The sequence below is a fragment of the Ceratotherium simum genome, chromosome 1 (genome assembly GCF_057802395.1).
Source record: "Ceratotherium simum simum isolate JZ-2026a chromosome 1, ASM5780239v1, whole genome shotgun sequence".
Classification (NCBI taxonomy): domain Eukaryota; kingdom Metazoa; phylum Chordata; class Mammalia; order Perissodactyla; family Rhinocerotidae; genus Ceratotherium; species Ceratotherium simum.
The window spans coordinates 50,049,277-50,062,435 of record NC_141900.1 but is presented as its reverse complement, the minus strand read 5'-3'; the positions used below and the strand labels follow the sequence as shown (position 1 = coordinate 50,062,435).

Below are 13,159 nucleotides of genomic sequence, written 5' to 3'. Positions count from 1 at the left end.
ACAACAGTGGCAAAGTTATGTTCTTATAGGAGAAACTACCTTGTGAAATAATCTGAAAAAGTGTTCATTTTATGATTTTTTTACATGTTTTAGAGTAACTTTAGGTTTTTCTATTGACTGTTTAAAATGTGAAGTTCTGGTTTTATTACTTCTTTGATCTTTTAAATAAGGATTTGAAACCAAATGTGTACACAAATATAACATTTGTGCAGGTTACAAAACTTTTAATTCTTTGACTCAAAAGAAACATTTATATTTGGTTAATATTTTAATGCAAAGTACTATTTTATTTACTACCGCTTGTTCAATGCCATCATTTCTCAACCTACTAGTTTTGCTGGCATTTTATTTTCTTAAGATTTACAAATGAGTTGTTAAGCATTTGCTCTGAGTTTCCATGATAGCTTATAACTTAATTAGTTTCTATTTATCAGAATTAAGACTTGAATTTCATGGTGGCATTGATTTAAACTTTTTCTAAAATGAAGTGATTCAATATTAAAAGCTTGTTCCTTTTTCTTTTAAAAGTAAAATTCCTTAAAGTAATTTTCATTAATAGAATCCATGTAATTCATAAATAGTTGAAGTGAGATGCAAGTTTTTCTAAAGTTGTTTTTAATCCTTAAAATAAACTTACTTTGATTTGCTTACTATTGGCCAGTTTTATCAGTTATTAGATTTCCCTCATATTTCTTTTGAAAAGTCATGTTTTGAAGATGTTGGACCTAACTCACACAGTCTACTTTTCTGCACACATATGTAGATAATTTTGCAGTATCTATTGTGTGGATTCAGAGAACCTTTGGTTTATCTACCAATTCTTTCTAACTCAATTATTGGATAATTACCAGAGCTTTCATTTTGACCTTCCTTCTTTCCACTTTGGTGGGCATTAAGCAATGCATTATATGGATATATACTTAAGCTTCACAATTGACTTTCTTCTTAGTCAAATAAACAGAGAATCTGTTTCCCCTCCTACCATGAGTCATGACTCCCTTTTCAGGCCTTCCTGTGAACATGGACTCTGGAATGAGACAGAAGTATTAAATGTAGGGTTATGGAATTCCTGGTATTTTAAAGAATATTGTACTCGATATTAATTATTGTCCTTTAATTAATGTACCTGACCTCAGAGACAAGTGAAAAATCACATTAAAAAAAAAATGGGAATTCATCTGTGACCAGGAATATATTAAATGGTTACTAGACAAATATAAAGCATGTGTAGAACTTAATGTAGAAGGCAGGCACAGAGGAGCCTTTTCCATGCTCTGAGTGCCAGAGACCTCGCCCACCCACAAAGCCGTGAAGCTACCCACATGTTTAAATGTTTAAGCAGTTGACTAATTTATAGAATTAAATTTGCTACTTTAAAAAAAAAATGAAATTAGGCATTCTTTTTGGTGGGCTAGGAAGAAATCTTTATCTTTTTTTATGTATGCATGAAAATGAATTGTTAGAAATGGCATCCTAAATGGGAAATACTGTTTTTACTGTAATTTCCATGTAGCAAATTAGTGAACAGTGCAAAAAGAGATCAAAGAAGGTCTACTTGATGTAGCTATAAGCAAATCTGCAGAACTCAACCTAGATGAAATGTTTTGCTACATTTCAAGGGATGCAAGCCTGTCGAGGCTGTAAGTTTGTTTTATTAAGGCACAAACATTTACACTTTTCCTGAGTTATGATCATTTTGCAACCCTCTGCTGTGGTAGTTGTATAAACCTGCCCTGTTTTTAGAATTACAACTGATTGCATTATTGTACCAACTGACTTTTTTCGTGGAACACATAAGTAGTTGGTGTATTTTAGAAGTGCATAATTAGTAGCACTATGTAAAATATATGCTTAAGTTGCACGGTATTGGTATTAGGAAGTACATCTGCTGGAGCTTGTCTTCTGTTTTTCATGATGTCATCAGGCTTTCCCATCTGGTGAAAGAGGATTTTGAGATGCATCTTCTTCATTCTTGAGTTTTGTCAACCTGATTGTACATTTCATAAGGTCAACATCCATGTGTGTTTCTTTAAAAGTTAATTATGTCAACTAGCACAATGTTCAGCACATAGTATTCAGGAGAATGACCTGTATTATTCTGCTATGTTCTGCTACTTCATGTCTTAAAGTTTCCCTATAATTGAAGTACCTGGTTTGGAGGGATACCATAGATAAGTTTGTAGATGTATAAATAGCTTACCTAAAACTCACTTTGCACCATTTCCTTAATTTAATTCCTGGAATCTATGATGAACAGCACTGAGCTACTGATTTTTTAAGTGCCATTAACATTTTTTCTTTCTAAAAAAAGAACTAGAGTGTGTTGTACCATATAGATCTATAGTCTTCCAGGCCCTGTTTAGACTTCTCATGACTTGGTGAGAAGTTTTTTTTTTGTGAAGAAGATCAGCCCTGAGCTAACATCCATGCCAATCCTCCTCTTTTTGCTGAGGAAGACTAGCCCTGAGCTAACATCTATTGCCAATCCTCCTCCTTTTTTTCCCCCAAAGCCCCAGTAGATAGTTGTATGTCATAGTTGCACATCCTTCTAGTTGCCATATGTGGGACACCGCCTCAGCATGGCGGGAGAAGTGATGCGTCGGTGGGCACCCGGATCCGAACCCGGGCTGCCAGCAGCGGAGCACGAGCACTTAACCGCTAAGCCACAGGGCCGCCCTGGTGAGAACTTTTAAACGTAATTGTGCCATGTCCTTCAGTTCAACCCAGATCTTTTTGCTACAGTACATGTTTCTGTAAGAAAAATTAGCTTCTGCGTCATTAGTAAATAAAGGAGCTGGGCCCATCTAAAGCAGAAGTGGCATCAGCTCATGTGCAACTTTTCCTAGATAAGAACAGCCAGACAAAATAGAAATAGAAAGATAACCTCAGAAGGAAAGGAAGAAACCTTCAACTCAGCTGCTGCACTGGAAGCAGAAGCCCTTACAAAACTGTTTTTTTTTTTTTTTTTTTTTTGTGAGATCAGCCCTGTGCCAACATCTGCCAATCCTCCTCTTTTTTTGCTGACGAAGATTGGCCCTGGGCTAACATCCCAGCCCGTCTTCCTCCACTTTATATAGGACATCGCCACAGCATGGCTTGCCAAGCAGTGCGTTGGTGCGTCCTCGGGATCCAAACTGGCGAACCCCCAGCCACCGCAGCAGAGCGCACGCACCTAACCGCTTGCGCCACCCGGCTGGCCCCAAAACTTTGTTTTTTTTAATCTTTGTTTGATTGGTATATTAGTTTCCAGGAAAAGTGCAGTAAAACATCCCTTTATGTTTATGCATTTGGAAATTTTCTCATAATTGTCAATTGTTTTGCTTGGTATATTTAAATCTATCTTCCTAGTAATAAAGTTATGATTATTACAATTTTTCTATTTACCCTTCCTCTGTATCTGTGTTAATGGCTTTGTCTTAAACTCTACTGTATCATATTATATTGCTACAACCTTTGTTTTTGGTAGTGTTTGCATGGTATATCTTTTTCATCCTTTTATTTTGTACTTACCAGGATAGTTTTCTTTAGACACTTACGTTACAACTAGCATATTGTTACATTTTTCTTAAAAATACAATCTGATAATCTTTTAGGAAAGAGTTAAATATATTACATTTTTTAAATTACTTTTATATTTAGGATTCTTCCTGCAAGCTTATTTTGTGATTGTTATTGCTGTTGACCATTGATTTTGTTTGCTACTTTCCTCCTCTGCTTTGCTGCATTGATAGACATTATCCTTTCTCCCTCTGTAAGTTCAGAAACTATAAAATATAGTTGTGGAAAGCTATATTTAATGTATATTAAATACCATTACTTTTTTAATAGACATAATTATAAGTTAACCAAGTGTAAGGTTTCTAATTTCTTTCCTTCTCCAAAACAAAACGCAGATTCAGTACACTTTATCCAATGAGCATTCTCATTCCAATATAATTAATTTTTGTCTAGAGTTTTACTTCTACCATTTTTAGGCTCCCAAAGTTGTTATTCACTTTTACGATTAATAGTTAATGTAATTAACTGACATTTTAAAAATTAATTTTAGGCTGTCTTTTAGGACATTGTTTTATAAAAATTAAAAACCAACACCTGCTCCAGCTCTGACTGTCCAGAGAGGTTCCCCAGCTCCTGGCAGGCTACGCTTCCTCCCAGGCCAACCTTAATGGCAGCTTCGCGGTGCAGAGCTCCATTCCCAATTGTATCGTATTCATCATTCCTTCTCCACGTGTTACCAGCTTTTCCACTCTTTCATTTTTGTGCGTTTTAAATCTCTGTGGAGGCTGTAATTACAAATTAGAGCAGTCTTGTCTATTCTACCCTTGTGCTATTTTTTCTACAAACTTCCTCCCCACTCCTGTTACTTGAGTGTGAGGTGTTTTTAGAACTCAGAATTCATCAGGAAGACTTATACTGTATTAAACAAGAATGTCTGTTTGTCTAGTTATCTATCTAAGCGGGCAATAAAGTTGCCCAGGTTGCACATTGCAAAACTCCAGGGCATTCCATTCACGTAAACTATGTTGGGCATAATGGTTGCTGGCTTTACGTTCTATCTGTATAGTACAGGTAATTACAAGTTAAAAAGTTAAATAGTATTGCAAGGCTTTTAACTGCAAATAGCAATGTCGTTCGTGGGTGTTGCTGGCATGGGGCTGTGTAACATGACTGCAATTTCTAAAATTGTCTTGAGTTTGGGAAATTAGCCTTCTTTTTGTTGGCAAGCCCACCTCCAGCAACTTTAAGTTCAGCCAGATATTTCAAACTCATAAGACTGGAAGAAGCCTTTGTGGCACTGGTTTGCCCACCTTTGTGAAAGAGTACATACAGGGTATGAAGAAAAGGCAGGGCAGAGATAGACTTGTCTTCAGCTTTAGCTCTTGAGCTCATCATTTCACATTAGTATAGGGGATGCCTTTTTTTTTTTTTTCCACCACTTCTCCCCACACCTTGGCTTCTGAAGGGTGAGGGAGGGAGATCACAGAAGGTGGTGTGTGAGCCATCCTTTTAGAAAGCTCAAACTGTAAATAGGAACCACCATCTTTTCCAACAGCTGATGGGCGTTAGCTTCCAGGTCCCAGCTAGGGGAACACCTGGTCAGAAGTTAAATTACACTGAAGGAAGGTCTAGCATTTATAGTTCATTCATAATTCTTCCAGCTTGGCTGTGTCAAGCAGTCAGAAGTTACTTTTACCATAAGCAATGCTGACTGGTAAAAAAGCTAAAATTTCACCTTTATAAGTTTTCAGGGAAACAGAGCTGGGAGAAGGTGAGCCCAAGGTCACAGGTTTTCTTCATCTATTTAGCAGATAGAAAAACCTGCAATCTTTTCTTTCTGCTTTTCATCTTACAATTTTTTTTTTTTTTTTTTTTTTTTGCTTTTCTTCTTTGTCTATTCCTTTGGTTTCTTTATGGACTGAGCATTTTTGAGGAAAAAAGCCTTTATTGTCACCTTAGATTTCAGGAGGAAGCAGCTGTCTGTGTATGTCTTCAATTAACTATATTTAATGAAAAATTCCAAGAAATAGTTGTTGAATATCTACTAAATTAATACACATTATATGTCATCACATAATTCTCTTTCAAAATGGATGTTATGTAAGTACTTTTCCCTGGAAAAGCAAAATGCAATGTCATGGGTGAAAAAACCTCATTCTCTTATGTTACAGCAAGAACATAATAAGATGTTTTGTTGTGTTTTATTTTGTATTTATTCATTTTTTTCATTGAGGTAACATTGATTTATAAGATTATATAAATTTCAAGTATACATCGTTATATTTCAACTTCTGTATAGGCTACATCGTGTTCACCACCAAAAGTCTATTTTCCATCCATCACTGTACACATGTGCCCCTTTATCCCTTTCGCTCTCCCCCTACCACTTTCCCATCTGGTAATCACCAATCTGTTTTCTATATCTATGTATTTGTTTATTGTTGTTGTTTTTATCTTCCACATGAGTGAAATCATACAGTATTTGTCTTTCTCTGTATGACTTATTTCGCTTAGCATAATACCCTCAAGGTTCATCCCTGGTGTTTCAAATGGCAAGATTTCATCTTTTTTATGGCTGAGTAGTATTCCATTGTTTGTATATATACCACATCTTCTTTACCCATTTTTCTGTCAATGGGCACTTAGTTGTTTCCCAGCCTTGGCTATAATAAATAATGCTACAGTGAACATAGGGATGCATATATCTCTTTGAATTAGTGTTTTTGTGTTCTTTGGATAAATACCCAGAAGTAGAATAGCTGGATCATATGGTATTTCTATTTTGAATTTTTTGAGGAATCTCCATATTTTCCTTACTAGCTGCACCAATTTACATTCCTGTCAGCAGTGTATGAGGATTCCCTTTTCTCCACATCCTCTCCAATACTTGTTATTTCTTGTCTTTTTAATAATAGCCATTCTCATGGGTGTGAGGTGATATCTCATTGTGGTTTTGATATGCATTTCACTAATAATTAGTGATGTTGAACACCTTTTTGTGTACCTGTTGGCCATCTTTATATTTTCTTTGGAAAAATGTTCAGATCCTCCGCACATTTTTTATTAGGGTTGTTTCTTTTTTTTTGTTGAGTGGTAGTAGTTCTTTATATAATTTGGATATTAACTGCTTATCAGGTATATGATTGGCAAATATCTTCTCCCAATTGGCAGGTTGTCTTTTCCTTTTGTTGATGGTTTCCTTTGCTGTGCAGAAACTTTTGAGTTTGATCTAGTTCCATTTGTTTATTTTTTCTTTTGTTTCCCTTGCCTGAGGAGACAGATCCTAAAAGTTATTGCTAAGACTGATGTCAAAGAGCATACTGCCTATGTTTTCCCTACCAGTTTTATGGTTTCAGGTCTTACATTCAAGTCTTTAATCCATTTTGAGTTAATTTTTGTGTATGGTGTAAGATAGTGGTCTACTTTCATTTTTTTGCTTGTGGCTGTCAAATGCTTTCTCTGCATCTATTGGGATGACCATGTGATTTTTATTAATTTTGTTAATGTAGTATATCACATTGATTGATTTGCAGTTGTTGAACCATCTTTGCATTTCTGGAATAAATCCCACTTGATCATGGTGTGTGATCCTTTTAATGTATTGTTGAGTTCACTTTGCTAATATTTTGTAGAGGATTTTTGCATTTATGTTCTTCAGTGGTATTGGCCTATAACTTTCTTTTTTTGCGTTGTCTTTGTCTGGTTTTGGTATCAGGGTAGTGTTGGCCTTGTAAAATGAGTTAGGAAGCATCCCTTCCTCTTCAATTTTTGAAAGAGTTTGAGAAGGATAGGTATTAAATCTTCTTTGAATGTCTGGTGGAATTCACCAGAGAAGCTGTCTGGTCCTGGACTTTTGTTTTTTGGGAGGTTTTTGATTACTGTTTAAGTCTCCTTACTAGTGATTGGTCTATGCAGATTCTCTATTTTTTCTTGATTCAGTTTTGGAATGTTCTGTGATTCTAAGAATTTATCCATTTCTAGGTTATCCAACTTGTTGGCTTATAGCTTTTCATAGTATTCTCTTATACTCTTTTGGATTTCTGTGGTATCCATTGTAATTTCTCCTCTTTCATTTCTGATTTTATTTATTTGAACCCTCTCTCTTTTTTTTTTTTTTTAGTGAGTCTATCCAAGGGTTTGTCAATTTTGTTTATCTTCTCAGAAAACCAGCTTTTAGTTTCATTGATCTTTTCTATTCCCTTTTTAGTCTCTATTTCATTTACTTCTGCTGTGATTTTTATTATTTCCTTCTACTGAATTTGGGCTTTTTTCTTCTTTTTCTAGTTCTTTTAGGTGTAGTTTAAGATTACTTATTTGAGATTTTTCTTGTTTGTTGAGATAGGCCTCTATTGCTATAAGCTTCCCGCTTAGTACTGCTTTTGCTGCATCTCATAGCTTTTGGTAAGTTGTGTTTTCATTTTCATTTGTCTCTACATATTTTTTGATTTCTCCTTTGATTTCTTCATTGATCCAGTAGTTGTGCAGTAGCGTGTTGTTTAGTCTCCACATATTTGTGACTTTTCCTACTTTCTTCTTGTGGTTGATTTCTTGTTTCATACCATCGTGGTCGGAAAAGATCCTTGATTTCAGTGTCTTAAATTTATTGAGACTTGTTTTGTTTCCTAACATATGGTCTATTTTTGAGAATGTTTCATGTACACTTGAGAAGAATTGTATTCTTCTTTTAGATGGAATGCTCTATATGTATCTATTAAGTCCATCTGGTCTAGTGTTTCATTTAAGCCCAGTGTGTCCTTGTTAACTCTCTATCTGGATGATCTATCCATTGACGTTAGTGGGGTATTCAAGTCCCCTACTATTATTTTGTTGTTGCCAATTTCTCCCTTTAGATCTGTTAATAGTTGCTTTATATGCTTTGGTGCTCTTTATATGTTAGGTGCATATATATTAATAAATGTTATATCATCTTGGTGGATTGTCCCCTTTATCATTATATAACGTCTGTCTTTGTCTTTTGTTATCTTTTTGGGCTTGAAGTCTATTTTGTCTGATACAAGTATGGTTATACCTGCTTTCTTTTGGTTGCCATTTGCTTGGAGTATCATGTTCTCTCCTTTCACTTTTAGCCTATGTTTGTCTTTAGAGCTGAGATGGGTTTCCTAGAGGCAGCATATTGTTAGGTCTTGTTTTTAATCTATCCAGCCACTCTGTGTCTTTAAATTGGTGAATTCAATCCATTTACATTTAGGGTGATTACTGATGTATGAGGACTTAATACTGCCATTTTGTCTTTTGTTTTCTGGTTCTCTGTATTTCCATTGTTTCTTTTCCTTGTAGTTTTCTGAGATGTATTTTTCAGTTTCGTCTTTTTTTATGTTTCATGACTCTGCTCTGAATTTTTCTTTTGTGGTTACCTTGGGGTTTGCAAGATAGTCCTTTATCTTCTAATAGCATCTTTTCTCCATTTTCCTGTACAGGTTCTGTCCTTTTCCTCTTCCCTCTCTATGTTTTTGTTGTCACAAATTATCCCTTTTTGTATTGAGTTGGTTACCAAATTGAAGTGGTTATAGTTATTTTTAATGCTTCCTTTCCTTTTAACCTTTATTTTATAATTGTTTACTAATGTATTCTGATACAGAGTTTCAATTTTCTCATTCTGTCTATCACGTTGCTCAAAGCTTTGTATACCTTTGCCTTTTTGTTTTGAGTAAGGAGGGCTTCTTTCAACATTTATTGTATGGCATGTCTGGTGGTGAAGAACTCCCTTAGCTTTTGTTTGTCTGGGAAAGCCTTTAATTTTCCTTCTTTTCTGAAAGATAAGTTTGCTGAATAGAGTATTCATGGTTGACAGTTTTTTATCTTTTAATATTTTGAATATATCATTCTGCTTTCTCCTGATCTGTAGAGTTTCTTCTGAGAAATCTGCTGATAGCTGAATGGGATTCTCTTTTAGGTTATTATTTTTTTGGCGGCGTGCCTTTAGTATTCTTTCTTTGTTATTAACTTTTGACAGTTTTATTATCGTGTGTCTTGGAGAAGGTCTTTTTGCATTGAGATAATTGGGTATTCTATTAGCTTCATGGATTTGTATACCCAATTCCTTCTCCAGGTTTGGGAAGTTCTAGCTATTATTCCTTCAAATAAGCTCTCTGCTTCCTTCTGGGATACTGATTATCTAACAGAGTTGGATAATTCTCGTAGAATTTCTGCATTTAAAAAAAAAAAATCTCGGTTCTCTCTCCTCTTCCACCTGCATCATTTCTAGGTTTCTATCTTTGAGCTTGCTAATTCTCTCTTCTGTATGGTCTGCTGTATTTACCATGATTCCTAATGCATTCTTCCTCTCATTTATTGAGTTTTTCAGCTCCAGAATTTTTGTTTGGTTCTTCCTTTTAGAGTTTCAATCTCTTTGATAAAGTATTCCTTCTGTTCATTGATTTTATTCCTGATCTCATTAAACTGCCTTTCTGAGTTTTCTTGTAGCTCATTGCATTTCTTCATCACAGCTATTTTGAACTCTATCAGTTAGATCATGATCTTCCATGGCTTTATGTTTGGTTTCTGGAGAATTATTTTCTTTTTGTGATACTGTGTTACCATTGCTTTTTGTGATTCTTGCTGAGTTATTCCTCTGCCAGTGCATTTGTTGTAGTAAAATCTTTTTTTCTTTAGGTATAGTTTTGTTTTGAATCAAATTTGTTAGTGGCCTTTCTTTTGTTTTTCAGTAGGTGGTGCCATAGTGCTAGTTTTTGCTTTTTTTTTTCTACCTGAGCTGCCTCTGGTGTATTTGAGGATCTGCATGTTCCTCCCTCTACTGCCTCTATTGAGGTGTCCCCAGGACTCTCATCATTGCCACCTGTGCTTCTAAGGGTCACTGATGCCTTGCTGTTGCCTGTGTTGTGGTGGTCACTGGCTTTGCTGCCAGGGGTACAGGGATGGCTGAACCCTCTGCCACTTTCAGGCTCACCTGAGTTGGAAGCTCCACTTCCATGACGGGGGGGACAGGAGGAGGGAGCTGGGTTCGCAGGGCACCATATCTGCTGTTGCCTCTTACCTTGTGATCATAGGTGCTGCTGTGGTTGGAATGTCAGATTTCTGTGCAAGCGTCTACTGCTGCTACCAGGCTCTGAGCTGTGGCCTGGGGCCCAGGATCACGGGGCTTCACTTCTGCTCCTGTTCTGCTACCCATGGCCATACATGGTGCTGTAGGTGGCTGGCCTGAATTGCACTTGTGCCTCTGCTGCTGCCCACTGTGTTCTCTGGGGCTGGTGGTGGCTGGGTATCCAGGGTCCTGGGCACCATCTGTGCTGTTCCTCCATTTCACCTTCTCTGTTTGCTGCATTCCACCCACCTTTGTATGTACCATGTGTGGATCTCACCAGTATTCTGGTGTATTGGGCAATGTAGCCTTTAGGTTATCGATGTTTTACTCACTGTAGATTGAAGGGGAGAGACAAAGGGATCCTCTCACACCACCATGATGGTGATGGCTTCTGTTGTGTGTATTTTCTGTAGAGCATATTTCTGTATGAATGAACAGATAGGAAGGGAAGGAATTAGTATAAGATTTTCAAGGTGGAGTATATTTTAAAATGCTTCTCATTAATAAATACACATAATTGAACAAATTATAATTCTTGAGAGTTTTTAAAATTTGTTATGGTGAAAGAATACAGATACATCTGAGTGTTCCTTCTACATGTGCATTTGCATTTTAAATTGTTTATTTTGAGGCTATTGTTGTGATGTAGGTCTTTTATGTCCCATAAAAGACAAGCAGTACTGTAAAACCTCCATAGTTTGAAGAAATGAGGAAAGATCACCCTAAGCTCCTTAAAATTTAAATGAAAAATAATGGTTAAAAAATAATTATTTGAATAATTTCAAGAAAAATACACTACTAAAAAAATTCTATATAAAATTCTTCTGGATTTACTTTAAGAAATGGATCATTATTTGTTGGAATTCTACTTATTAATTACTTTGAAAGAGATTCTTCTAGAAAAGTATGTACTTAATTATATAAGCACTCCTTTGAATTTTATTGATATTGTTAATTTCTTAACATATATATTTATATATTTATTTCTATCTAGCCTAGTTTCAAATTATGAATTAAATTTAATGAATTGATGAAATCATTCTTTATACTTTTGACCCTGACGTAAGAAATAGAATATTAACATTTTATATTTTTCAATATTGTGTTCTCAATAAATGTTTACTGTATCTGTATTTAAAAAGGAATATTCATTGATCCTATTAAATATTTATGACTTGAAATGTTTAATTGGAAATTAGCACAAATTGATAATTGCAATATAAGTGTATGTGTTTTTAGCTTCTTTAATGTTATATTTTTCAAAATGAATAAAATTGTATTCTAATTGTTACCTTTTATATTATTTTGCAGGTGCATTTTCTTGATTGTAAATCAGTACCTTTTGGTCAGAAAATGGAACACCTAATGCAGATTAGAGAATTAGCAAAGGAAGTGAAAAAAAGAAATATTTTATTATGTGGCCTTCTCATATATTACCCACAGGTAGGTAAAATGTTGGTCTCTTCAGATTGTATGTTCTAGAGATTATAATTTTAATTGTGGGAACCTGATTTTGTTAAAAGCGAAGAGATGTTAATAATAAAAATTTTGGCTGGAAAATTACTCATCTATTCATGTTCTGTAGTAGGTAGAACCTCTTGACTCTAGTGGTAAAACAAAAATCAAAACAAGTGTTTTGATTAGGGGAAAAAAAGATGAAAATTGGCAAATATCTCATACTAGGTAGCCCACACAGGATTGCCAAATTTAGCAAATAAAAGTACAGAATGCCCAGTTAAATTTGAATTTTGGATAAACAATAAATAATTTTAAGTATATTGCAAATTTGGGATTTGTTCAAATTTAACTGGACTTTTGTATTTAACTAACAACCCTAAGGTCACAACTCTTAACCATTTGTATAGTTTGAAATCACTTATTTCTTTTATGTTATGTTAAAGATGTTGGTGATCAAGTGTTTAATTGCTTGAAAGCAATGCCTGACATTCAGATTACAAGAGGGCATGTATTTAATTAGAGAAAAACTCTTATTGTCACTATCTTTTAATAGCACCAAGGTAGTTAAGGTGAAGGCAAATTGAGTTAGCATTGGAGATTCTTTGTGCAGAGAAATGCTATTTAAATCAAACTATTTGGAGAGTCTGTTAGAGAAGATGGATTTGCCCTTTGTGTGTGGATACCTTTCATCGAACTTGAATAAAGCTTTAGAATTTCCTAGAGGTACCACACGGTAGTCAAGCAAGTGAAACAGTCAACTGCTTCTTTAATGGTCTTGAATAAAATTGATTTGGTACTCACTGTCCAGGGAATGACAGGTATTTAAAGTTATATGGTTGATGAATAACAGCTATTGTTTATGAAATATTTAAGGTAACTTTTTAGCCTGAAGGTAACAACATTTCTTTTGAAACAAATGGATTTTAATTAAATATAAAGAGCATCTTTTATTCAGTCCCTGGTTTTCTTTAACTCTGAGGTTGTTACCTCTGCTTTCAAAATATGCAAGCATGATCTCTGGTTAGTCATCAAAAACAAGGCAAAGTTCAGTCTACTTAGGATCCTGGAATTGTAAAATGTTAGTGCTGTAGGGGCTATTGAAGTCTGGACAACCAAGGCCTGAAGAGATACATATACTTG

The 13,159-nt window shown here is 35.1% G+C and overlaps 1 protein-coding gene across 4 annotated transcripts in view; it reads left to right on the top strand.

The window, feature by feature from the left end:
- The window catches only part of CRPPA (CDP-L-ribitol pyrophosphorylase A), a 275,796-nt gene that overhangs the window by 156,008 nt on the left and 106,629 nt on the right, over positions 1–13,159 (top strand). For all 4 annotated transcript variants that reach the window (XM_087427459.1, XM_087427333.1, XM_087427377.1 and 1 more), the window contains one exon: positions 11,873–12,004. In XM_087427459.1, coding sequence (XP_087283585.1) covers positions 11,873–12,004 — 132 coding nt within the window. The remainder of the gene's footprint in view (positions 1–11,872; positions 12,005–13,159) is intronic.